We start from the raw sequence: 25,801 nt of genomic DNA, 5'->3' as shown, positions 1-25,801 counted from the left end.
GGAGATGCCTTCAGGTTTTTTAAAACCTGCAGGCATCGAAATCCTAAAGAGAGAATAAAAACATTACAACCCTTTTTGTGAGGCATATTGTCACAAAGCACTTTGCAGAAATGATTGTACAATGTAAGGTTTTCACTAATGACTGCGATGATGCCAAATGGAAATAATCCTCAACTGTTAGCTGTTTGCTTATTTACTTATTAATGCATTTATTTAAACGTAACCCCCCCTGTAATCGATAGAAAAATATCAAACACTCCAGAAAAAGTCAAGAAGCCTTAGGTCTTTCTTTGATGATACTGCTTGTTGCGTTCCTTAATGATAATTAGTCATGGTATTTATTTAAATTATTGTCTGTACAAGAGTCTAATATTTTACCATTTTGATGTGTTGAATAAAGGTTTCAAGAAATGCAAGCAAATGAAGCCTTTGTGCCAAGTGTGATGTTATTAGTTCTCTGGTTATTAATTGATAAGAAATGGCCTCAATAATCATGGATCCATCACTTTTAACTTACAGGCTGTTCTGTCACAATCTAAATTGGTCTGCTGCCTCATCGTCTTGCTCTCAGTTCTGGCTTTGTCCTGAGCTGTTGCTGTGACAACACTTCTGGTCAGCTGGCTGTGCCCAGTCTATTATTATTACTATTATTACTTATGATATTGTAGCTGTTTTAGCACAAACTAGCTATGGGTTCCTGTTTTTGGTTGCTTTATCTGTAGAGTCATTTCATAATGTTTCTGATCTTCACATCTGGTTCACACTGCATTCTTGCTCTGACTGGAACTACTCAATGGAAGCTAATGGGCTTCCTGTAAATAATATCTGTCCATTCTGACAATGCTAAACCTAATTTGTGAGACAGTCTGCAGTCACTCTTCAGACAGTTTGAAGAGAAAGGTGTCAAATATCAGAAAATTGCAGATCATATCAGCAAGTTAAAAAAAAAACTAAAATAACGTTAATTATTTCCTTAACAACTGTTTATATATATATGAATTATGATTTAAAAGTTTCTGTCAAAGTTCGTTCTTAAATGAATTACTTTGTGTTTTATTTTATTTTATTATATTTTATTTTACACAAATATGGTATTGGAATAAATATTTTTTCGAGGCAGTATTCTTCCTGAAATTATTTTTTAAAAAAAAACGCAGAATGATGTTAAAAAAAAAAGTAAGGACGTCATCATGATGCCCCCCTCTCACACATCCACAGGCTTTATATTAACGCGCAGTCAAAGTGCAGCCTCGGCCGTGGTGTAGTTTATATCCCGGTGTGCTTCTCGTCTATGTCCTTGTAGCTGAAACATCTAGCGTCACTGGGTATTTCTAAAAGTATCCTCGGGGTGAAGGGGGGCACTGACACAGCTCCATCAAACAGCTGCAAGCTAACAGTAGCTTTAGCGGCGGACACGGTGCGGGGCGCTGCGGTGCGGTGCAGCTAGCTAAAGGTGCAGCTGTGAACAGGCAGCAGTAACTCCACAGAGGCTGCACCGACTCTCCGTCCATCCCGCTCCGGTAACGTTAGCGGCCGAGCGGGAGAAATGAACGAGCTGGTGAAGAGCTTGCCCTCCCCGACTCTCCCGGGACTCCAGCTGCCGTGTTTGGATACCTACAAAGGCTGGCTCTTTAAATGGACCAACTACCTGAAGGGCTACCAGCGGCGGTGGTTCGTCCTCAGTAACGGCCTGCTGTCCTACTACAGGTAACGGTTACTGCGACCCTTGGTGCTCGACATGACTCCATTTACGGCTGTTTATTCCCTCAACATGAAAAGTTTATCATGGCTGAATTTGTTAGCCGCATGATGGCATCTGTTTGAAAAAGGTTTTTTTAATGGAGAAATACTGCTTTTAACCTGTAAACCTGGAGGGAATGCTTTGAATGAAGCTATGTTAGCGACGACAAAAATCACCTGAGTCATAGCAATAAAATGAACGTTACGATTTATGACTTAGAAAATAAAAAATCCATTTAACAGCTAACTTGACCCAAATTTTACTCCGTGGCTACGGCCTTGATTTAACTATTACATGCGGATTTCATACAAGATTAAACTAAAATTTGATATTTAGGTTAACATGTATAACAAGTATAGCTAACTAGCTACTTTAAGATAGCTTAAGTTACTTCAATTTTGAAAAAAAAAAAACAAAGACAAAAAAAGGAAAAAACATAGCTCTAAAAATAAAATAAAGTAGCCTAAGAGCCTATATGACTATACTTAAAGTAACTTTTGTATTTTTAATATATAAAATGTACAGTATATGCTCTCTGTATTTTGTATGTTGCATGTGAAATCGCAAGGGAATGTTAAACTACTTTTTAAAAATAAAAAAAGCTATCAGCACAATAATACATGAAAACTGTATGAAAAGGGGCCATAATCATGTTAAACATAAGGTCAAAGTGTTAAGCTACAGCTTATATTGTTCAAAGCCTCTAGAGAATTGTTGCCTACATGTTGTCCAAATCTTGTAAGCAGAGAAAGGACTCATCTTTGAGACCTGATCGTGTGACAGACTGACTGGATGTCACTATTTAAGAATCATTCAGAATGGAGCTGCCCCATTTTGTAAATAGGGCACATCAACATGGAATCTGGGTGTTCTGCTGCCATGCGCCATTATTAACAACTCATCTTTTCTCCAACTGTTTGTTTCCCTCAGGACTCAGGCAGAGATGGCACACACCTGCCGGGGCACCATTCCCTTGGCAACAGCGCACATCGAGGTAGGTGACACCTGCCACTTGGTGTTGACTAACGGAGGCCGGAGCTACCACCTGAAGGCCACCTCTGAGGGAGAGTGTCAGCGATGGGTGTCAGCCCTGCAGCAAGCGAAGGCCAATGCTACTCTGCTGATGCATCACTCGGGTGAGATTCTGCGTCACCTGTATGTTTCAGATAGCACAGTGTGTTTGAGTGTCAGTGCCATTTTTAAACTGGTTTCTAGCTCTGCTAACATGTGGTGAATATTCACATTCAGTGATGTCATGGTGCAAAGAAATGTCCCAGAATATGTGCTTCGAAGGAACAACACGGTTCACCTGAGAAAGTCTGACGTAGCAATTTTCAGGCTCATGCAACCAAGACCCACTTACCTAAATGCATATTTTATTTTTTTGTAGCCCTATGTTAACAACAAGCCACAAGAGGGCAGTGTTGATCATTATTTTCTGATGGAAGCAGTCAATTGGGACAAGTGTTTGATGTTTGTTTATGTAAAATCTGCATTTAATCATAGGACTTATTCTGTCGGCTATAATTCCTACAATACTCACTTTCTACCCCAGGACCCAAACACATAATGTAATTTTAGAATATAATATATCATGATCTCTATTCTGTGAGTCTAGCAGACATTTTCTATGTACTGCTGTCTAACCTTATTTGTTCCTTGTGGATGCTTAAAAGAAAAAAAAAGCAGGAGCAAAGATGCACAGTGAGTTTTCTCTCTCTCTCTCTCTCACTAGCTCTTTCTTCCCCTCTCTTCTGCACACACATGCAGCTACCACCTCCCTCCCACTCCGCCTCCTTTCTCCCTCCCTGTCTCCTTCAGTATGACGACAGTGAGAGCTGAATGAAATGACCTTCCTTTAGACTCCTCCTACCCTTCTGGTGGCAGGAGGGGTAAAAAAAGAGAGAGGGTGTGAGGATTTTCATTGAAAATATTTTTCACCATACACTCTGTGGACATTAGGGAGTAACGAGTGCAGCCTTTACAATGATTGTCACCTTGTAAGTAATCTGTTAATTATTTAACGAAGAGCAGAATAAGCATTAAGATAGAAGCTGTGTACTCGCACGCCTGATTGCATGCATGTGTGTGTTTGTACTGTAAATGTTGCAGAGTGTATCTGTTTGTGGAGTTCATGAGTTATGTGTTCTGTGAAAATATCTTTGTAAATATGCTGATTGGATTTCTCAAGGGACAGAATTTGCTTTGAAGTTAACAAAATGGCACCGTAATTTACCATAACAGAACGGTATTTTTATTTTTATTTGTTGGCCGAATGTGAAACATTTGTCTCTTTTTTTCAAACTGATTTAAATCCTACTTTTTCTCTGGATTATCTTGGTAAAAAAAAAGAGACACCCAAGAGGCATGTGCATTTGAGCACACCCTTTAATGCTGAGTAAAAGGTTCGCACCTGCAAGATGCAAATCAATATTGTCTGACTGTGACCGTATTAGCATATGGAGACTATGACTAATGTGCGAGGTGCAACTACCATTGTATAACAATGGACTTTGATTTACTAGTGATTGCAGCCAACATACTTAACAGAATTTAAGGAGCTGAGTGCGTTTAGAAGATTTTACACATCCTCACTTTTTTTTAGAGGTTTCCCACACTTAAGAAATTGTGTTTTACAGTTCTGGTGCTGTATTTTTTTATGACCGGTACTTTTTTCAATGAATTATATTTTATCATGGATTTATAATCAGCTATACATGTATCATATATGTCCTACCAGTCTAATATCTTATTCTTGAACAAACATTGGTCAATACTGTTTGCCTCACACACTTGTAAACATGTGCAGGCACAGACACAAATCTGTGTGTGTTTTTTCTTTTCAAGTGTGTGTTGTGATTTGATTACGGATTATTATTGCATGGTTTGGTTATGGGCTGAGTGGCAATAATAGCAGGACAAATTAATTGTCCAAAAGTGGACTAAATGAGGTGGATGTTGCAGAAGTTACCAGGCACTTATCTTGTACTAGCACTTCATTACACATTTTTTAAATAAGTATGTCGATATATTGTATATATATATATATATATATATATATATATCGATATATAAGTAACCCTCCGACGACCATTAAATCCAGGGTGAAAGTTTAACATGTGAGTGTGAGAGTGAATCCCAATAACTGTTTACAGCTCAGGTTGTGCTACAGCAAGCTTTTAACATATTACAGTCAGACTTCATCTGTGTTGCAGAAGCTTACAGTGCATCCCGTAATTTTTAACTCCAATTCCCTCTTCCCACGCTGTGTCCATATTGTTGCTCCCTCTATCACCTGTGGGTGTGTTTTCATGATTCAGTGATGAGTCACCAATTGGTCTCAGACTTTCCGGTGTCCTGCATGAACAATGATCCAGTAGTACACTGACCAGACCATACTAGTATCCCCTACGTGCAGGTTATTATTCCATAGATGTGCATTATGGCTGTAACATGAAGTGCACTCAGATAAAAAAAGGATTGGATTGTAGCTGGATCAAAATGTAACACTTTGAGCACAATAAATCAAGTGAGATCCTTTTCTCTTTACTGTATATGGGTCATGAAACCATTACAGATGCCTGAAGGATTTTTCACCCTCTCATTTTTAATCTTCTCCTCCTGAGACTTTGTTAATCCAGTTTGTCCTGATTGTTTTTATTTCTTTTCCCCGCTCTTAGAGCGTAGTAGTTTGTCTGCCTGCTCTGGTACTCATAGGCAATGCAGACACTGGCCTAGATTCACTCAACATGCTCAGGAGTTTTCAGATTACACACACAATCTGTTTCTTTCAGCAGGGAAGAAATGTTTTGACCTAGAGACGTTTTATTACATACGCTGGAAGCAGGTGTTCGTGTTTATTTCCATCTGTCTAGATAATGAAACTAGCCGCTATATAAATTTTGTTGAAATGACAGTAGAGCCTTTTAGGTGCCTCAAATCCGGTCTTTTTTTCACTGAGAGGTTTTTAATAGAGCACAATTTGCTGGATCACGCTCTCCAGCCCGCAGACTCTTTCGCCGGTCCATAATTCCAAACATATCAAAGCCTCAGAATATATTTAAAAATCTCAAGGTTCAGTACCAGATATCTCAGGATGAGTTACAAGGAAATGTGTGTAAATTCATGCATAAAATTTCTACAGTTTCCATTTGATGTCAAGGTATTGGCATACAAAACCTTAGCTTTTAAGCTAAAAGAGGGTCAACATAAGAGTAAAACTACTGTAGGACTGCTGAGCTACTTGAAGTGTATGGTTCAAGTAGCTAAGCAATTTTGAAATTAACATCATGATTTTTCTTTTATGACATCTAGTAATAAGTCCAGTCTCCCTGCTCTCCCTCTAAAATCCCCGAGACTGATGGCTCAGCTCATGCCAACAAGGGGTAGAGGGAGAGGAGGAAAAGGGTAGTGCGTCATCTTTTTTCTCCCTTTTTCTTCTAAAAATAGCCTCGCCTCCTGATTGCACAGGCCTACGTTTCCAGGGCAACAGTGTTCATTCACAGCTTTCCGATCTTGTAGAGGAAGGGGTGTGGGGGATCAGGGTGTGAAGTGTTATTATCTTCCTCCATCCGTTCCCCACAAACACTCTCTCTCAATCTCAATCTAAATTTAGAGCGTTTAAAATGGCTTTCTTAATTTGTCTGATGAAAAATGAATTTCCCGTCTTCTGTTTACTCCAGTCCATCATTTCACCACCAAAAACACCCAAATTGTTCAGACATGTTAACCTCTAATGATACCCAATCATATTTGCTAAACTATGTAATTTGTGCACTGCCTTTGACTTTTTTTTTGTCTTTGTGTGAAGATGACTCAGGAGATGAAGGCTCTGTACCTCAGGAGGACCGAGCTCTAACCCAAGGGGTGCTCAAGACTCTGGCCAGCAAGCTAGATGACCTGAGCACCTGTAATGAGCTGATAGGAAAGCACGGCGCCGCCCTCCAGCGCTCCCTCAGCGAACTTGAGGAACTGCGTGTATCCGGTGACAGCACAGACAAAGTCAAAGCTGTTAATGAGCGAGCCACCCTTATCCGCATCACCTCCAATGCTATGATCAATGTGAGTTCATGCGATGCCTCAGCCGGTGCAGCTACTGTAAGCTGGAGGCTGGTCAGTAGCGAATGTCTCTTTTAATGAGGGGAATGCAGCTTGAGGGCTCTGACTGCGTCCTCTGATGTGTGCTGTGTTCACACCTCAGGCTTGTCGTGACTTTCTGGATGTAGCAGAATCTTACAGCCGGAGGTGGCAAAAGGCCCTGCAGCATGTGAGAGAACAGCGTCACCATCTGGAGGAGACCATCGAACAGTTAGCCAAACAGCACAACAGCTTAGAGAGAGCCTGGAGGGAGAATCCCACCTCATATACAGGTGAGACTCATCACTCTCTCTGTCTCAAAAGTGTGGTCTCACAGAATAGGTGGCCCTCTTCTGGCCAGTAGTAGTGATGCATGTCTATCATGAAGGCGTGCCTCAGTCGGACTTTTCATATGTCGGTTTCTAGTGCATTTATCTTCATAGGAAGACAAACTAAAAGAAACACCTAACAACAAAGTAGCCCTCCTGAACTACCAGTTTAGTGGCAAGTATGATGTTTGTTGTGTTGAAGATGTCATATGTGCTAATTTAACACATTTGAGGGCATAGGTTTAAAGTGTAAAGCAACTACTAGTTTTTATAGTATGTGTAATTTTTTTATAGATTGAAGACGCTCAGTCCCCTTGTCTCCGTAGGTGTGGAGCGGTCTCAGGAGGGGGATGCAAGTGACGAGAATGACGAGGCAGAGTTCTTCGATGCCATGGAGGACTCCCATGCATTCATAACCGTGACTGCTAGTGGCAACATACAGCACAAGTGAGACATTGTCTGTGTACAGAGCTGTGTTCCAGATCATCCACAATAACAGTGAATTTGAACTTCATTTAAATAATGTTGCTTTCTCTCAGGCGCTCAGGGAGTAATCAGAGTATGATGAGCGGAGGAGTGTCCAATGACTGGACTCACAATGAGAATGTAGGTCAAGCATATTGATGAAAAACACGTAACTTGTTGTTGTTATAAACACCCATATGCACGTTCACACATGAAGCATGATCTTATCAGGTCTTTTCTTTTGGCGCCTCAGTTTTTACATGTACTGAACCTTTGTGTTTTGTCTTATGTTTTTTCAGGACACCTCAGGCACAAACCACATGCTACGAAGAACAAGACGTAGTCGCATTCCTGACAAACCCAATTACTCGCTTAACCTGTGGAGCATCATGAAGAACTGTATTGGCAAAGACCTGTCAAAAATACCCATGCCTGTAAATGAAAAGCATACAATACAAATTGGCTGTGATATAGTTCTGGGGTATAAGTAACCAGGTATTCTAAATGTGAAATTATCTGCACCACTCACTGGCAATCTTTTCTGTCTGCGTTTCACTGCAGGTTAACTTCAACGAGCCGTTGTCAATGCTGCAGCGCCTGACCGAGGATCTGGAGTACAGCGAGCTTCTGGACCGGGCGGCTCGCTGTGATTCCTCTCTGGAGCAGATGTGCCTGGTGGCTGCCTTTTCTGTCTCCTCCTACTCCACCACAGTTCATCGCACAGCCAAACCCTTCAACCCTCTGTTGGGGGAGACGTACGAGCTGGACAGACTGGAGGAGTACGGTTATCGCTCCATCTCCGAGCAGGTGAGGCAAACACACACATGTAGAGTATCCTTACAGGCATGTTTTACACACACTTACACTTGTATAAAGATAGAAATACCTTGTAGTGAAGAACAAAAATATGAATACAGTGTGATGTCTATAGAGCCTCTGCTGACACCAGCTGATACCATTGACTCTCAGGTCAGTCATCACCCACCAGCTGCTGCCCATCATGTGACCTCACAGCGAGGATGGACCTTGTGGCAGCATATCACTATTGATAGCAAGTTTCGTGGGAAATATATTTCAGTCATGCCATTAGGTAAGAAATAACTAAAGTCAGGGATTCATCTTGATGCAGTTCAGTATACAGTATAATATATACCACAACAAGATATCCGGATACGATCTGTAAACAAAATATTTGTTAGAACATGAATAATTTAGCATATTCTACTGTAATGTTATGCACCTTTTTGATATTTATGTCTCTCCTTTTCTTCACTGTAGGAAACATTCACCTGCAATTCCACTCAAGTGGAAACCACTATGTGTGGAGCAAAGTGACTTCAACTGTGCACAACATCATTGTGGGGAAGCTTTGGATTGATCAGGTGTGTACCACTCAGTTGTTTTCCTACTTTTAACAGTCAAAAACACAACCTGTCCCTGACTGTGTGGGTTTGACTAGTAGGAAATTTACTGTTTGTGTGTGTGTGCGTGCGTGTGTCTGTGTAGTCTTACTGAGGATAGTAATTTGGGTCATCATACACTTTAAGTCACATCTGTTTTCCTGTCTGTTGCTGCTGGCAGTCTGGAGACATTGACATTGTCAACAACACGACCAAGGACACCTGTCGCCTCAAATTCTCCCCCTACAGCTATTTCTCCAGAGAAGTCCCACGTAAAGTAAGTCTGTTGCACCTTTTCATTCTGTGATGACTTGTTGCAGACAGGAAACAGACAGCCTGCTCGTTGTTGGTAGTCTTCATTCAGATTTGTCAGTCCTGATACTGTTAATACGTTTAACAAACCTTGCATCCTCTATGTTTAGTGCTTATCAGTGAAGATAACCAAGAGATGTCCTACTCCTGAAATAATAACAGCATCTATCTAGAAAGCTGTGCAAAAATTTGAGTAAAAGAATTAAGTAAAGTAGTACCCAGCTGTGAATCTGTCAGTGCCTTGCAGCCAGAGCGTGCAGACAACTGATCTCTTCCTGTGTGCCATCTTCTCTGATGTCTCTAGGTGACGGGAGTGGTAGAGGACAGAGAGGGCACAGCCCATTACATCCTGTCAGGAACCTGGGACGACAAGATGGAGAGTGCCAAAATAGTGGACAGCAGCCAAGGATGCGGAGGCTCTGAAGGCAAACAAAAGACAGTTTATCAGACTCTTCAGCCCAAACTGTTGTGGAAGAAATATCCTCTCCCGTATGTTTATGTTCTCTAACACATTTCTACCTTTGAGATCTGTCCTCTCTGATTGCTCTTCGCTGTCTGTCTGACCATTTATCTCAAAGCGCTGTCTCTTGTGTCTTTCCCTCTCCAGAGACAATGCAGAGAACATGCACTTTTTCTCCTCCTTGGCTCTTACTCTCAATGAACCAGAAGAAGGTGTTGCGCCTACTGACAGTCGCCTGCGGCCAGACCAGCGCCTGATGGAGGCAGGTCTGTGGGATGAAGCGAATGTCCAGAAGCAGCGTCTGGAGGAGAGTCAGAGACTGGAGAGGAAGAAAAGGGAGGCTCAAGCCAGTCAGGCCCTGGAGGAAGGTGAGAACTAGGAAACCAACAGGAATAAGAGGGATTAAAGTTCCCCTCTGCTCAAAAATATGTTTAGCTTATTGTAACTTGTCCTATTAATAGAATAATGTACATATGTGCAGTTTGACACTAGAAGGCTGCTTTCATCAGTTGAAGGGGCAATGTTTGTCTGGGCTCACCTTAAATCTGAGTTTAACATGTGAGCATGCAAGCATGATTTTGTGACGCAACCAGTTCAATATGCAACTTATACAAATGTGATGTGGAAATTTTGTGGCCATATAGTATCCAGTGCACATATGCTGAGTATGCTGTTTTCAGTGTGCAGTAGCTAAACTTTTAAATAGAAAAAAGAATTTTAAAACATTTTAAGACATGTCGTAAAACATGCCTACCTACCTTCTTTATCTCCTTTTCCGCATTCACACACATTTTCTGCAGTATATACACTTTGTTAGTTTGGATTCAGCTTTCTTCTGACAGTTCTTTTCCATGAGGAGTGCAATAGAATGTACGGAGGAAGTAGGACAAAACAGTACATATTCAAGCCATGCCTTAAGAAAACATGGTTCTGTGTCATTAGGGCAAGACATCGAGGGTTACCAGCCCCTGTGGTTTGAGAAAAGGACAGATGATTCAACAAGAGAAAGCACCTACGTCTACAGGGGCGGCTACTGGGAGGCCAAAGAAAGACAGGACTGGAGCCAATGTTCTGAGATCTTCTAGGACAAAAGTGGTGGCTGTGTGTATGTGTGTGTGTGTGTGTCTGTGTGTGTGTGTGTGTGTGTGTGTGTGTGTGTGTGTGAGTGAACCAGCTTTTGAAAGTAGCCGTCACTCCCAGAATTCCAAGCACAAAAACAAGCTGCAGCAACCTGCTTCCACTTACGAACTACTCTCTCTGCTCTATTATAACTTGTGTTTTCAGAATGCATGGCCTCACTCTCTGTGTGTGTGCTTATTCAGCCCTGCAGAGGACTATTTATGAGAGCGAATAGAGCTCTCATGTGGGTCAATGTGTGTGTGGGGCTGAAATATAGACTATGCTTTACAAGGAAATGATTTCTATGCCAAAACACACTTGTTTCAATGGGTGTGTTAAGGGATAACTTGGGGGCAAGGAGTGGTACAAGAACTGAATGTCTTGTTCTCCTTAAAGCTGGAACATGTTGTTCATGCTAAGTTCTGATGGATACACCAGACATTAGAAGGACTGGAGTCTTCTGCACTAAAAGGCATTTTCACAACAGAACTTCATTTATTTATCTCCCTGATTCTTGGGGGTTATTACTATTTAAAATTTAAGTGTATCTTCAAGGATTTACAGTTATTGTCCAGTCTTGTACAAATTTGTAACAGATGGTCTGTGTTACAAACTGGGGGCGTGGAGTTTGAAAAGTTTCACAAGTTGGGAGGGTCTAACTTAAGATTCTGTTGAGTTTCATGATGGGAAATATAGGATCCAGCATTTTTGAAGCCTGACCCATGCTTAGTACTAAAAGTCAAACTATCTCGACCTCTGCTACATGTATTTTGACCAATCACTTTTAAATGAGGCTCTCACAAGTCCCCAAACTTCATGGAATTGCAACAATAAATCACAGGAGTATCACTTCAAATGTGTGACTGAAGTCCCACTGACTTCAGTTTGCTAAGCCTGGCCTATTTTCTTCAGCAAGGAACTATATTGGTGCTCAATGGTAGTTTTCGCCTTGTTTATGTAATGACGTAGAAGGTCCTTGTAACCATACATCCAAACTATACAGATTATAGAAATCTGGCAGGCTTTGCTTTTCCTTTGAGGGCACTTGCATGTATACTTCAGGGTGAATTTTAATTTATTTTGTATAACATTGACTTAAAATATCAGGGTTTGTCATCTTGATACATAGCAACAAACTTGATTCCCCCAATTAAAACATTAGAAACTGTGTAACTGTGGTTTCTAGCTTAAGAATTGTGTTGCATTATCTGGACTAAACTATGTCTTAGTAACAGTAGTCCATTATCTGAATGAGGTCAATGTAAAGAAATCTGATTTATACACATCAGTCAAGGATCAGAAAACAATTAAAGAAAGACTTAGCAATACATATCTGAAGGTTCTCATGTACACGCGAGCAGTGTACATTAGTAGTAAATATACATTCTATAACCAGCATTAAACTATTTATTTATAGTTTTCAGCTTACTATGTATTATAACATGTATGACTGTCTGGTTGATTTTGGCCTGTATATAGCAAGAATATAATAGAAATAGAATCACCTCATGTACATCACTGTAAGAAAATATTGTTTCACATGACTTGAACATTCACATTTTGGTCACTACCTAAACTCTGTTTGTGTATACATAATCTTAAATGGAATCAAGATTGTATACCAGTTAATGAGATGTTGGGAAAATTAAATTCTGAATATGAGTTTATAAGATGCAGTACATAGTATTGATGATGCAAATAAGGTGTTGTTCAAATAAAGCACAATGTTATGTTTACCTGCAGGTAATGATACATGCTACATAAACTCAAAGGTTATCATGGCAACATATAGTGTAGCTATGCATGGTTTTAGAGTGCTTAAGCACTTCTGTAGTGAAAAGCCTCTTCACCTAGTTAATTGTTTGTTGACTCTTACTGAAACATGATGTGAACTCACCTTTTGTGCCCAATGATCTCAAAAAAGTTTACATTTTTGAGCTCAAATAAAAACATAAAGCTGCCATTGTGTTGTTTGCTGTCAAACCAGTGTTTAAATCTTAAATCTCTCAAAGGACAGACGATACAGAAGACATAAACAGTGTCAGTCATGATGGCTTGAGGCTAACAATAAATTTATCTTGGGACAGTGTCGCTGCTCTGGGTGCCTGCTACTTTCCTTAGTGCAACAAACCAGACACCAGAAACATCTCATCTGACAATGGATAAAATACTCGCTAACTGACTTTTAAATTATGGAATTACGGATTAAGGACGTTTGGACATCTAGACTTGCCATGAACCTTAACATAATAACATAACATAAACCCGCCGTTGTTTGCTGCTGTAGGCTCCCGAACGCATCCTGAACACCTCACACGATGACAAGCACGCAATTCATCATTTCCATTGGAGGGTTGGTGAGCATGTGAGTCTCCAGGCTCCAGCACCTCCAAACCTGCCAAGGAGGGAGGTTGCGTTCGGCTTGCACCACCCACCGACCAAGCCGACTATAAATGCGTGGCATCGCCCTTTAAGTAAACCAACCAATAACATCGAAGCGCGTCCGCCGCCACGGCTTGGCTGACAGCTCGACCGACTGGCGAAGACTTTGGGGATGCTGCCACTGCTCTCAAGGTACTCGTCGGCTAACAAGGTAAAAACCACACCTGTGAGAAAATGTCATTGACCACACTCGCGGTGCGGCTGAAGTTCACTGTACGAATGGATGCTAACACCGCGTCGAGCCAGGAGTAACGGTTGTTTTATAGCTAACAGCGTAACGTTAGCTAACAAGCGCTGCCTCCTCACAGTTACGGTGAGGACTGCTAGCTAACGTTAGCATGACAGCACAAGCTGAGAGACATTCAGCGGTCCGGTGTCAAATGACAGCTCAGTTCACAGCAGAGGTCAGCTAGCTTAACCCACCGTACCCTGTTATTTTGGCCAGACAAAGCGGCTGTTGTGTTTAGGTGTTAACGTTTACCGAGCCGCCCAGCTGTGTGACATAAACCGCACAACATCACGAATGAAACCGCTGTCTTGACTTGCTAACGCTACGTGGTATGCGGTGTAACGGAGTTAGTGTTTGGGAACAACACAGTGTGGGTTGTCAGGGTTTCCCTCTGCTCCAGTGCTCGGAAAGGGAATCACAAGATCTCCTCTGGCAATGAAGCAAGCAGCTATTTAAAGCCAGTGTTAGAAGAGAAAAAATGTAACTCATGCGAGCTGCTGCTGCTTCTGCGCTGTCTCATATTTGTTAGATTTATTTACAGGCGCATCCAGTGTGCCCCATGTTTACTACACTGCTGGGGGGGTAGGTGCATCACGCTGATGCGTTTGCTGCATGTCAGGATAAAAAGCAATCCCCTCAATCCCGGTCGTGGAGAAGGCACGCACTGTTTCCCAGCTGTCCCCGAACAGCTCTCACCTCTCCTCATTCCTCTCGTCTGCCTGCCTTCCTGGTCCAGCGTGTGTCATTTTGCTGCGCAGGGTAAGCTAAGTTACACAACCAGCCCGTCATGCAAAATAGAAACACGTGTCCGTAGGCGGCGCAGAATAAATGCAGGTTTACCGAACAAAAAAGACTGGCCCACGCCGCAGAGGAGAGAGAGCAGCTGTGTCGCAGGTTATTTTCGCGATTTATAGCCCAAAGCTTGCCGGTTTGATTGTATGTTACAGCTGGAGATGAGAGGCACGGCCTCAACATGTGTTTTTCTTTTAGAGAGGACAATGATACGAACATGATCAGCGCCGATGGCTTCTCAAAATGCGAGGCGACTCTGCAAGACAGAGGCAGGAGGAGGCCACCCGCAGAGATGCTCCATCTGCTGTCTGCTGTTATTGTTTGGCTGGTGACAGGGACCACCATCTCCAGCCTCAACAAATGGATATTTGCCGTTTACAACTTCAGGTACCCTCTGCTGCTGTCAGCGCTGCACATGCTGACAGCCATAGTGGTGGACTATGGGTTGATCAAACTGCGGGTGATCCGCCACAGAGGGGCTGGAGAGCAGGACCTGACCCCCAACGCAAAATGTAAGGTGTTCCTGTTGAGTCTGACATTTTGTGCCAGCATCGCCTTTGGAAACATGGGTCTGAACTATGTCCAGCTGTCATTTGCACAAATGATCTATACCACCACCCCACTCTTTACTCTGGCCATCTCCACGCTGATCCTGGGCAAGCAGCATCACATCCTCAAATACACAGCCATGATGCCTATCTGCCTGGGAGCCTCCTTCAGCATCATGGGAGAGGTCCAGTTCGATCAGACTGGCTGCTTCTTTGTGTTTGCAGCGACCATGTTGAGGGGGGTCAAGTCCATTCAGCAGAGTAAGTACACATCTACTGTGTCACTTCAGTGTTTCCCACCTCGGTTGTTGATGTCTGTTTTGTTTTTGTTGTCGCTATAGAAAGTGACATTTGTGAGTAAGATACTGAAAAGTTCATCTCATGACACAGGCATAAGAGGTTATTTTAGTGTTTCCGTTCAGACTCGACGGCAGTCTGCGGTCCTGGAACTATTTAGTGATTCACTTCTCAGCACAGTAACACACCCACACATTAAGGTGGAATGTCACAGTGGTGCTTTTTGGTATCTTAGGAAACATGATACAAACATCTGTGTGTGTGTGTGTGTGTGTGTGTGTGTGTGTGTGTGTGTGTGTGTGTGTGTGTGTGTGTTAGATTGGCCAGGGTTTCCACACATGCTGCTACATGATGATCTGGGGACTGTTTATGTTGGTTTTTGATAGTTGGAAAGTTGGTGGAAAAGGCTTAAGTTTCTATTATTTGTCACCCATGTGTCTGTTTTCTGAATAGACTATTTAACACAAACTGCATTTCAGAAATTCCAAAACAAACAGAGGCCCTGGAGCACTTTTGACAGACAGATCAGAGTGACTGCCCTCCAAGTATGTTTTCTTTATTGCAACATGTTTTAGACTTAGAAAACAGGACGTCCATGACAAGTCTCACTGTTACCATATATTGTAACTCAGGAGATATAAATAAAGAGACTATCTGTAGAAAGCACCCATTTTTCGACATATTCATTTCTTGAACTAATGTCACATAGAGTTTTGCCTTCACTGTACTCCAATGTACTCAATAATCTAATGTTCTGTGCTCTCAGGGAAACAATTTATGGAAGGAATTGCTTTAGAGTTGGTTTCTGTGTGCAATGGATTAGGTTTTCTAACGTCATTAGTCTCCAAAACATCGAAGTAGTCAGAGAAGAAAAAGAAGGTAATGAGTTTCTAAAAATATATAGAGGCCCTGTATTTAATTGTTGCGTAACACTAAAGCAGATATTCAGGTTTGCTCATAAGGATGTTAATGCTACATATTTGGTACCTGGCAGAGCAGAGGGGTGCCTCACAGTTACAGATGCAGGATTCTGTCTAGAGGTTTCTCATTTTAATCCCCAAACTCACTCAAAAGTCCAGTATCGCTCCTCTGTGTCAAACAGTACAAGAGTGCAGATGTTGCCTGTTTACATACATATACAGGAAGAAAAAACTGCTTTTACATTTGGAGCTCACTTTGTAAACAAGGTCCAACCAATTTAAGTTGCTGCACATTAGGTTTAATTTTAATCATGACCAAAACTTTGAGTCCATCCTGAGGTGCCAAACTAGCTGGATGATGCTGTCTCAAGTTTCCACAAGCTATTTTCATCCTCTTACACTTGTTGTTGTAACAGTCTCCCATATAAGTTTACTTTTCTCAGACACACTTTGGTAGTACGCGTCTTTTTGTGTACCAGGCCCAGGGTCACAGGTTTGGGCCTGTATTCAATAACAGTGTTCATAGATGTGTTTTGGTTTGCATGTCCAGACATCAAGGCATAATTACACACAAATTTTATTATGAGTTTTGCATAATTTCCTACCATTTTCCTGCTATCAGAAGGCTTCAAAGCTCATTGAATGAGCTGATCAGTGAACAAAGACGATTCTGTGTTTTGTTGTTTTGACTATGAAAACACAGGAACCTTCTGTTATGTCATCTAAACAGTTCACTAAATTGGAGGAAATGTATGTGAGCAATATCTCTGAGGTCTCCAGCATACATTCACTATGGTATTTCACATCACATACAGAAATTCAAGTTTTAGCAAGCTTTTTTCATCATCACTCACTTGTTGTTGTCCCTTGTTTCCCTGTTTACTTTACTGACACACTGTTAGAGCAGGTGTTTTGGTTAAAAGCTTCCAGTCAAAACCTTGATTTACATGTGATGCTGTGCACTATCATAGGGGTTACATATGTAACACTGCATATTTTTCTCTGTTTACTCAGGCATCTTACTTCAGGAGGAGAAAATCAACTCTGTGTTTCTGCTCTACCTGATGTCCATTCCTAGCTTCTGCATCTTGGCCGTGGCGGCTCTGGCCTTAGAAAACTGGGCTATGCTGGAGTCGCCGCTGCATTACGACCGCCACCTGTGGGTCTTCATCTTGCTCAGCTGCCTGGGCTCTGTCATGTACAACTTGGCCAGCTGCTGCGTCATCACGCTCACCTCTGCCGTCACTCTGCATATCCTCGGCAACCTGAGCGTGGTGGGGAACCTGCTGTTGTCTCAGCTGCTTTTTGGCAGCGAACTGTCCACCCTCAGCTGTGCCGGCGCGGTGCTGACATTGTCTGGCATGCTCATCTATCAGAACTCTGAGTTTATCGTCAGCTACCTGGACGCTCGCAAGGCCAAAGCTAAAAAGTCCGGACAGGTGGATTTTCACACTGCAAGTGGAGATGGAGAGGACTTGGACAAAGCTTGTGCGTCTGAACCAACATATCATCAGCAGAGACAAGACAGAAAACAGGAAGACAAGATAGACTGAACTGAGCGGATGAAGGAGAGAATAAAGTATTGAAGGATGAAAGGATGAAACAGTGAGTTCAGTACCCTTTGTGTCTTTAAGGGGTCAAGAGCAGCAGAGGGAGTGTGACCTTATAAGGCCATCGTCACTGATGGTGTGACAGATCTTTTTTTGTTTATTTTAACTTCCTTACTGTGCCAATTTATTTGTCGCACAGAACTAGAGTCGGCAGATAGGAAAAGGCTGCCTTTATTTATCATAGGGACAGTTAGGTTCTCTCCTTCATCTGTAGATCACTCATACATAGCCTATAGTGGTATATGCATGCATGAGCACACTAAACTGTTTGATACCTCATGAGGTATTCACACTGTCACTCATACTACTCCACTGTGAAAATGTTCTCATAGACAGAGGGCTCTAATCGATGTTTTGGGTGGCTAGTGTGGATGGTGGAGGCTGCAGAAAGCCTCATGTGATAGTGGGGGGAGCAGGGCTTAGAGAGCACTCCGCCTCAAATCTGAAAGGGCACAATTTCTTTTAAAAATATACATTACTACTTAATAGTACTGTTACCTGACATTCATCTGGTCCTGCCATGGTCAGGGACTGGGTTTTTGGCAGCTTTTTTTTTGTGAAGCTTGTAAAATAAGGATGCAAAAACCTTTGTTTGGAGGCAGAAGTTACAGTGATGGACAAAGCCAACATTTTTGTGCAATGAGACACCTCTTTTCCTCTACTGAAGCACATTTTTAATAAGTTTTGTTTTGTCCATCCCCTATGAACCTCAGTGTGGCTCCCCACTTAAGGCCTAGATTTTGTTCTCATACCAGCTTGAAAGACGGTCTCTGTAGAGTTAGTCCAATTATTTCCATCATTTACAACATGCGCTCACTGCAGCGTTCCTCAATAATTAGGTTCACAAGTTCTCTAAGGAGTGTCACTCAGCTTTAGCTGTCTTTTTCCCTGTGGAGGAGATGATGAAAGAGAAGACTGCACTGTACTTTTAAGGTTGTTTCTTAAATCCTAAACCGTGTCATCTGTTGGGCTTAATTTTTCCCTTTTTGTGGGTGACACTTTTAAAAAGGTAGTTAGCAGCACATTTTGAAAAACTGACCTCTGCTGGACAGTGTAGTGTTTTCTCTCAGTATTTTGCATTTTATTGACAGGATTTTATTTTGTGACTAAACATATTTTATTCCCCTTTTTAATATTTACATGGAAGAAAATATTTATTTTTTTGAACGTGGGCCTGCACTGGCCTTGTAATGCTGTACATTTTGGTCCTCAAGTGTCCTGCACATGCACACATGTAAAATTAGAGGTCTCTCCTGTCCTCTCTCTTCAGAGGAAAGTCAGATATACAGAAAGAAGACTGCATGCTGCTGCTCCTGAAAACATAAATGATGAGGCATGTCTGTTACCGTGCACTTCCTACTACATGTATAATATGCCAAATGTTTCCTTTGAAATCTCTTTTAGTCCCACTCTATGGTAATACTGGTTCTGTCCATGACCAGAAACACTCATATCCAGTTTTAGCTCTCACAAGATTGCAATGCCATACATCAAAGACGGTTCCATGACCCCTGCCACATTTTCTGCATGATTTGCCATAAGAATAACTGCAGACAGGATTGTGTGTTGACAGATTTTTACTTGATTGTCACAGATAAAATTTCGAGGGTGCCATCCATAAAATTACTTTGGCACTGAGATTCACATGCTGAATCTAAGATCATAAATCCCCACTCAACTGAAAATAGTTCAGGATTTTGGTTTGATAATGGCTTTTTTTGTTTAATGTTTGAAAATAATAAACAGTGTTGTGAGTGATCTTCAGTTACAGGGTTAAAGATTATGTATAGCAGATCATTTCACTGGTTTTACACGACTGAATACCTCAGCTGTTAGATAGGACTCGTTAATGCCCTTGTCTTCATTGACTATTAACCAATGGACTGAGATCAAGGATCTTTTCAGCAACCACAATAAACTGCAGCATGTGAATGATGGATTTTATTGTGTTCAACAGAGAAGAGCAATCTGATCACAGACGTCAACATACTTTAAAACAGATTTTGATCATTGATCGTATGGTCAGCTGTCTTTTTTTTTTATTTTATAATCTTGTTAAACTATCACAGGCCTGTGGAAGTTTGGCAGTTTTGGCTGCTTGTTGTCATGAATATCATGTTGAGTTGATTGTTATTCATCGAGTGTGGGGCAAAGCAACTGTTGCACTGACGAGGTATGAAGAAGCTGCCCTCAAAGCCTACAGTTCCTGAGTACATACTGGTTTTGATTGTTTGCAAAGCTAGTCGCGTGTAAATAGTTATTTTATTATATTTATGTATTTTATAGTCATATATGGCTGGTTTAAACTGTACCGGTTTCAGAATGAAATGTTTGCCTCATGCCTTATTTGGACATAATGTAGATGAGAAAGGAGTGATTTGATTTGTCATTTTGTCAAAGTTTGGTAAATACTTTGAATGCCGACTGCAGCCACAGGTGCTTCTGTCGAGGGGCAAAACTGTGGGCGATTCATGTACACGTGATCTGCAAATTGCTTGGATAAAAATACATGGACTGGTACAATAAACAATAGTGAAACCAACCACCTCATTACTGAGTCAGAGTTGTCGCCTCAAAAAAGTTTGCTTTGGAATGAATCTAACCCTTTATTTTTTAGATAATCCCACAAGTATGTATGTGTCAATCAAAATTTTTGGATCTTATGTTGAACTGTGACCTGTATACATACAATACATGTTTGGGGTATTTCTGATGCTATAGAAAGTCATTTCACCTTTGTCAACAGCATTTTACTGTTTCCATGTGAAATGATTGAATAACATTCAACACATATACAACACATTGAGATGGTGAAAAAGTTAGAGATACAGCTGCAGCTGCTGACTGTTTTCATTACCGATAAATCTGTTGGTTGTGATAGTAAAGCATTTAAAACGGCCTTTGAAACCTCCAAGAGCTCAAAGTGACATCTTTAAAATGCTGTTTTATCTAAACAACGGCACAAAACTTGAAAATAAGTAAATCAGCAAATCTTAAATCTTCAGCAAATTTTTGCTTCATAGAATAACTTACTTAACAAATAATCAGTTATTAAAATTTTCCGTCAGTTTTCTACTTGATTAGCTCAATAATTGTTCCATATTTCCAGAAACAGGGATATGCCTTTTTTGTTACATGCCATTAAAAGCGCATGTGTAAATAGTAACATTAAAGATGGCTGCACTCCGTTTAGCTGCTTCAGTTTCAGGGTCCTGGTATTGGTCATGCTGGCTCACTGTCACACTTCCATGGCTTACTGGAACACTTGAATGGAAATGATGCATTGTTATTGTTATGTGAAGAAGTGCTGTTGAAGCACGGCCTGTGCTGGTGACTGCTCACCACTTGATGGAGCAATTCGTCTGCTTTCTGATTTATTAGAGCGTTCTCTCTGCCTTAACTTTTAAACACTCAGTAATCACTGTTAAAGTTTAAGAGTACATTTTGCTGATGTTGTTTTCTTCCAGATGTGTGTGTGTGTGTGTGTGTGTGTGCACGCTCTGTCCTGTCTTGCAGAGATTCCTCTGCTTCTGAAAACATGGTGCTACTGGTCAGCTTTTTGCCTGAATAAGGCAGCACTCCTCACTTTTTCGCCTGTGTTAACTCTTTGTTTTCCAACTTAAAGTTCACGCCCTCCAAATGAAACACAACCAAGTGACAATTGCGATTAAAAAAAAAAGAAAATAGTTTGGCTGAGGGAGTGCCCCCACAAAGTTTCGCATGACATCATCCAGGATGCCGTGACCAGAGGAGGAGAGAATCTGCTTCTCCCTCCTCCTCCTTGTCCTCCTCCTCCTTCTTCTTCCCATCTTGGGTGGTTAATGTAAGCAACCTCTGCTCGCTCTCCAAACATGCATCCTTATGAAGCGCTGCGGCGTGAGGTGTGATGTCAAGGCTGAGCTCTCAGAGTCCTCCAGACAAGTCTGAAGGCGGCTCGAGGAGGGGAGTGCTGAAAACTTCTAAGAAAGACTGACAGGAGACACACAAGGCTGCATCCTGACAACAGGTGAGAGACTCTGCACCTCAACAGCCACCAATCAATATTCTCAGTGTCACATTTCTCACATTTTTATGACTTCATTCTCCCCGTCTTGTGCCATCAGGCTTCACTGCGACTCCTTTTCCCCTGTGCCTGAGCGCATAGTTTTATGCTGTTATCAGATTCTTCTAGTAATGGTCTCATTGCGCTACATTACTATATTTGTACGTGTTCTTGCCCCTTCTCTGCTACGCTCAGCCAGTTGCTGAGAGACACTGAAGGGTGCTTCAGTAAGACAAACATTTCTTTGCATGGCTGCTCAGTTTGTGTCTGTTCAGACTCAACACAACTGTTTATATTTGATTTACTGCCATGTGGTTTGTGCTCTTCATGTGACATTTGCACTGTGTTTAGATTAAACAGGGAAAAGCATCAGGTCTGTCTAAATGATTCAAGCATTTCAAATTGTGAATGTGAATGATAAAATTGTGATTATTCAGGCCATGTGAGAAAGCCGACGGCCTCCCATTCCAATATCTGCCTCGTGACACCAAGCGCATTTGACTTGCTGTCTTTAAGTTCTCGTCTTGTTCAGCATTCTCAAGAACGATGTTCGAAGATGTGATTTTGGGTGATCCAGCAGATTTCCTCCTCAGGCATGGAGTCAAAAACTGGACCAGCCTCGCTGACTGGCGAAGAACTGGCTGCTATTGAGGATGAGGAGGTTCTCAACAAGATGGTGAGCTAGTGATTTGTGACCAACAGTGTTGTAAGAGAATGGAGGGAATTCAAACTTTCTTAATTTTTTTAAAATATAAAATCAACCTTTTATTTCTGCTGTGCTGCAGGTTTTGTCATCACTCGGACCGCAATTTTTTTCACTTAGGTGACCTTTAACCCAGCAATGCAAGTCAAAAGACCGCATTTACATTTGTGTGTGTGTGTGTGTGTGATTGTGTGTGTAGACCTCTTCAAATCCATCCAGAGCTGTGTTTCTTTTTTAATCTCTCACTCTTTTAACCACCGGCTTTTCTCTTCAGCTCGACAGCACAACAGATTTTGAAGAGAGACGGATGATACGTGCTGCGTTACGGGACCTGCTCAAGAAAAAGAGAGGTAAAATCTGATACTCGCTGCCATGCAAGAGTCATCCATAAGTTACTATATTATCTCCATCATTCTCCTGATGCTTTGATTGCATTCTAAATTCTCCACCGCCTCTCACCAGATAAACGGGAGCAGGAACGAGGGTCCAGGCAGCAGGACTTGAGACAGCAGGGCCTGAGCAAAGGCGGAGCTGTTAGCATAAGCAGAGCTTCCATGAACCAGCAGCCGCCAGCGAACAGTAGGTTTATAAAGACGCTTTCTGACACATATTTTATTTTATTCAAATTACGTGAGCTTGTTGATAATTTCCCTGCATCTTATCAGAGCCACCAGGTCAGCCCTCTCCATCAGCAGGCGGGTGAGTTGGTTTTATGGTCAGTTTTGCATGTTTGGGTTCATGCACAATACAAAGCAGGATTAAAAAGTGACACAGAACAAGTTATGTATTCATTTCACCCCAGACATGCCTGCATAGTTCACTTCTATTTGCCACTTAATGACCTTTGCTATTAAATGATGTTGTAGCAAAGTGGTAACTGTGAGGAAAATCCTAATTTATATCAGAAAGTGTGATCCAGATAGGAACTCTTCATGTGAGGCCACAGATGAAGCCTGTTAGCATCAGTGCCTTAATTTAACAAGAGGCCGACAACTGCAAATCAAAGTCTTCAGGCATGTTTAGTAATCCTGTTCAAACAAAAAGAAAAAAAGCACCTGTCTTATGCAAACAAACGGTCAAGTTAGAGGATGATGTAAATCAAACTTTCTGCAGATGAAGCATGTATCTCCTTCACCTCAGCCAGGTCAGTCCTGCTGTAGCCTCAGCACAGAAATGTCCTCCTGCTGCAGCACCAAACGCTAAAAATGTCAAACAGATGCTTCTGGACTGGTGCCGGGCCAAAACAGAGCCATATGAGGTAAATGTGCCCTGACTCTCTTTGCCTGTGAGTGAATTACTGCCCTGTGGAGCTATATATATATATACATACATAGCTCTCCCCTTTATGTCTCACTCTCTGTTGCTGTTCCTTTCAAACTGATTCCCCTCTGTGCTGAAACAGGGGGTGGATATCCAGAACTTCTCCTCAAGCTGGAAAGATGGCATAGCCTTCTGCGCCCTGGTGCACCGGTTCTTCCCTGACGCCTTCGAATACTCCATCCTCAACCCCAACAAGCCCAGGGAGAACTTCCAGCTGGCCTTCAGCACCGCAGAGTGAGCTCTCATTCCTTATACGAAGAGGCAGATGCGTCTTGTCTGGAACGAGCTCCAGCGGTGCATTGCAGACAGGAACAAAGTGACTTTACAGTTCTGTGTCACTGTTTGTCTCAAGTGTTTTGTCAGTGACGATGGCTCTCTGTCCGCAGGAGGCTGGCAGGCTGCCCCCCTCTGCTGGACCCTGATGACTTAGTCCGGATGAAAGAGCCCGACTGGAAGTGCGTGTACACGTACATCCAGGAGTTCTACCGCTCCCTGGTGGAGAAAGGCCTGGTCAAAACCAAGAAGCGACCATAGACAGCTTTCATGATTCAGTTTTTACTTGTAATACACACACATTACCATGAGCTGACGTCAACAAGACAACACTAAGCACCCTTTTCAGCCGAATATTAAGATTTTGTCTGTGTAGAGTTGCAGTGAAGTAGAGGATTAAGTATTTGATGTGTCTGGCCAATGCATCATGTGAATGCTAATGCACAATGTGTAGCGCTTGTATTGGTATGTGTGTTAGCAGGGACTTATGGGTGCCTGTGTGCTCTCAGTGGACAGCTGCCGCGTAGGATCAGTACATTCCACTGAGATTACACATCTGCATTAATCCCAGTCACATCCATAGACAGTCTGGGAACAGGTTTCATGACGGTGCTGTTGAGGGCCTGAGTGTGTGAGTATTAAAGACACATTTAATAAATATCCATTCTATTATACATGCTGTTGTTCTCTCACTATAACTGAATGCTACTGTAGATACCAAAGTATTTTATTTAGAAACATGTTCAACAACCACATCTTTTATTTAAACTATGTACTTGCAGTGCAAACTGAGGTCATGGAGTTTACATGACATGGGGCATTTACTGACAGGAAGGGTAAATTGTAAATTACAGAGTTTATTGAGCTGGACATGTAGTGGGGACTATCTCAGCCTCTGCTTTTATCACCTGCCTCTTGTGAGGGCCCTGACTTTATGGAGGAGCTGGAATACTTCTTTAATAATTGTAATCGATTCGTTATGCAGCTATACAGCTATGATCCATTAATCAGTTTGAGTTTTATTTTAAAAAAAGTCACAATGATTGATTCCAGCTTGAATGTGAAGAGTTTCTGTTTTTTTCCTCCTCCATGACAATAAACTAAATATTGTTCGTTGAGCTGTGGACAAAACAAGACATTTGAGGACCAAATATAGAGATACAAAGAAAGACCAAACAACTAATTGATTAATAAAGAAAATAATCAACAGATTAATCGACAATGAAAATAATCGTTAGTTGCAACCTTGAACTGCACTAGCTGACACACTGCACAGCTGAATAATTCATGTTGTTCACACAGGTACTACAGAATTAAAGCTACTATTAATCATCATCATCATCATCATCATCATAGAATATGAGTGTGTATTGAGTTGAAGAGGGTTTGATCACAATAATGTTGAGGCTATCAGGGATCAGGACAGTATGAGCAAAATCTCACCTTAATAGTGAAGCACCACAATCACGAGGCCTCAAAACCCATCTGAAAACAACACATTTTTAGTATTGTCTGCACAAAAATGTAGCTCTTTAAGATACAAGCACAAAAGTAGTTTTCATTGCAGCGTTTCTTTTATGATCGCACTAAATTGTAAGGGTGTCTAGCCCCGACCCAGCTGTTCCACAGATGCCACAGAGCGAGCAGATAGGTGGTTTTGCCGAGCTGAAATTTAGTCATCGGCGTGCTGATCAATTCGGTGGCAATCAGTGACGCACTGATG

General features: G+C 41.8%; 3 protein-coding genes across 5 annotated transcripts; all 3 read left to right on the top strand.

Annotated features, from left to right (window-relative positions):
• Positions 1-1,546: 1,546 nt before the first annotated feature.
• On the top strand, positions 1,547-10,868 carry osbp2a (oxysterol binding protein 2a). 2 transcript variants are annotated; one of them, XM_041960497.1, is made up of 14 exons: positions 1,547-1,707; positions 2,672-2,877; positions 6,552-6,802; positions 6,942-7,110; positions 7,473-7,593; positions 7,686-7,752; positions 7,911-8,045; positions 8,173-8,418; positions 8,581-8,701; positions 8,890-8,993; positions 9,193-9,288; positions 9,628-9,812; positions 9,931-10,151; positions 10,726-10,868. In XM_041960497.1, the coding sequence occupies exons 1-14, from the start codon at positions 1,547-1,549 to the stop codon at positions 10,866-10,868; spliced, it is 2,226 nt and encodes a 741-aa protein (XP_041816431.1). The 2 variants fall into 2 exon arrangements, with proteins under 2 accessions (XP_041816431.1, XP_041816430.1); XM_041960496.1 differs by having other exon boundaries at positions 6,942-7,145; positions 7,490-7,593.
• Positions 10,869-13,399: 2,531 nt separating this feature from the next.
• On the top strand, positions 13,400-20,272 carry slc35e4 (solute carrier family 35 member E4). Of its 2 annotated transcripts, XM_041960369.1 has the most exons (3): positions 13,400-13,495; positions 14,564-15,174; positions 17,145-20,272. In XM_041960369.1, exons 2-3 carry the CDS (start codon positions 14,583-14,585, stop codon positions 17,681-17,683), a joined length of 1,131 nt encoding a protein of 376 aa, XP_041816303.1. In that variant the 5' UTR covers positions 13,400-13,495; positions 14,564-14,582; the 3' UTR covers positions 17,684-20,272. The 2 variants fall into 2 exon arrangements, with proteins under 2 accessions (XP_041816303.1, XP_041816302.1); XM_041960368.1 differs by lacking the exon at positions 13,400-13,495 and having other exon boundaries at positions 14,501-15,174.
• A 1,283-nt stretch (positions 20,273-21,555) lies between these two features.
• smtna (smoothelin a) lies at positions 21,556-24,733 on the top strand. Its single transcript, XM_041960708.1, has 8 exons — positions 21,556-21,746; positions 22,376-22,458; positions 22,760-22,835; positions 22,948-23,064; positions 23,151-23,184; positions 23,626-23,743; positions 23,888-24,039; positions 24,192-24,733. The coding sequence occupies exons 2-8, from the start codon at positions 22,378-22,380 to the stop codon at positions 24,337-24,339; spliced, it is 726 nt and encodes a 241-aa protein (XP_041816642.1). The 5' UTR covers positions 21,556-21,746; positions 22,376-22,377; the 3' UTR covers positions 24,340-24,733.
• Positions 24,734-25,801: the final 1,068 nt, after the last annotated feature.

This window comes from Chelmon rostratus, chromosome 19 (assembly GCF_017976325.1).
Source record: "Chelmon rostratus isolate fCheRos1 chromosome 19, fCheRos1.pri, whole genome shotgun sequence".
NCBI classification, from domain to species: Eukaryota; Metazoa; Chordata; class Actinopteri; order Chaetodontiformes; family Chaetodontidae; genus Chelmon; species Chelmon rostratus.
This window is presented reverse-complemented; position numbering and strand designations above follow the sequence as displayed.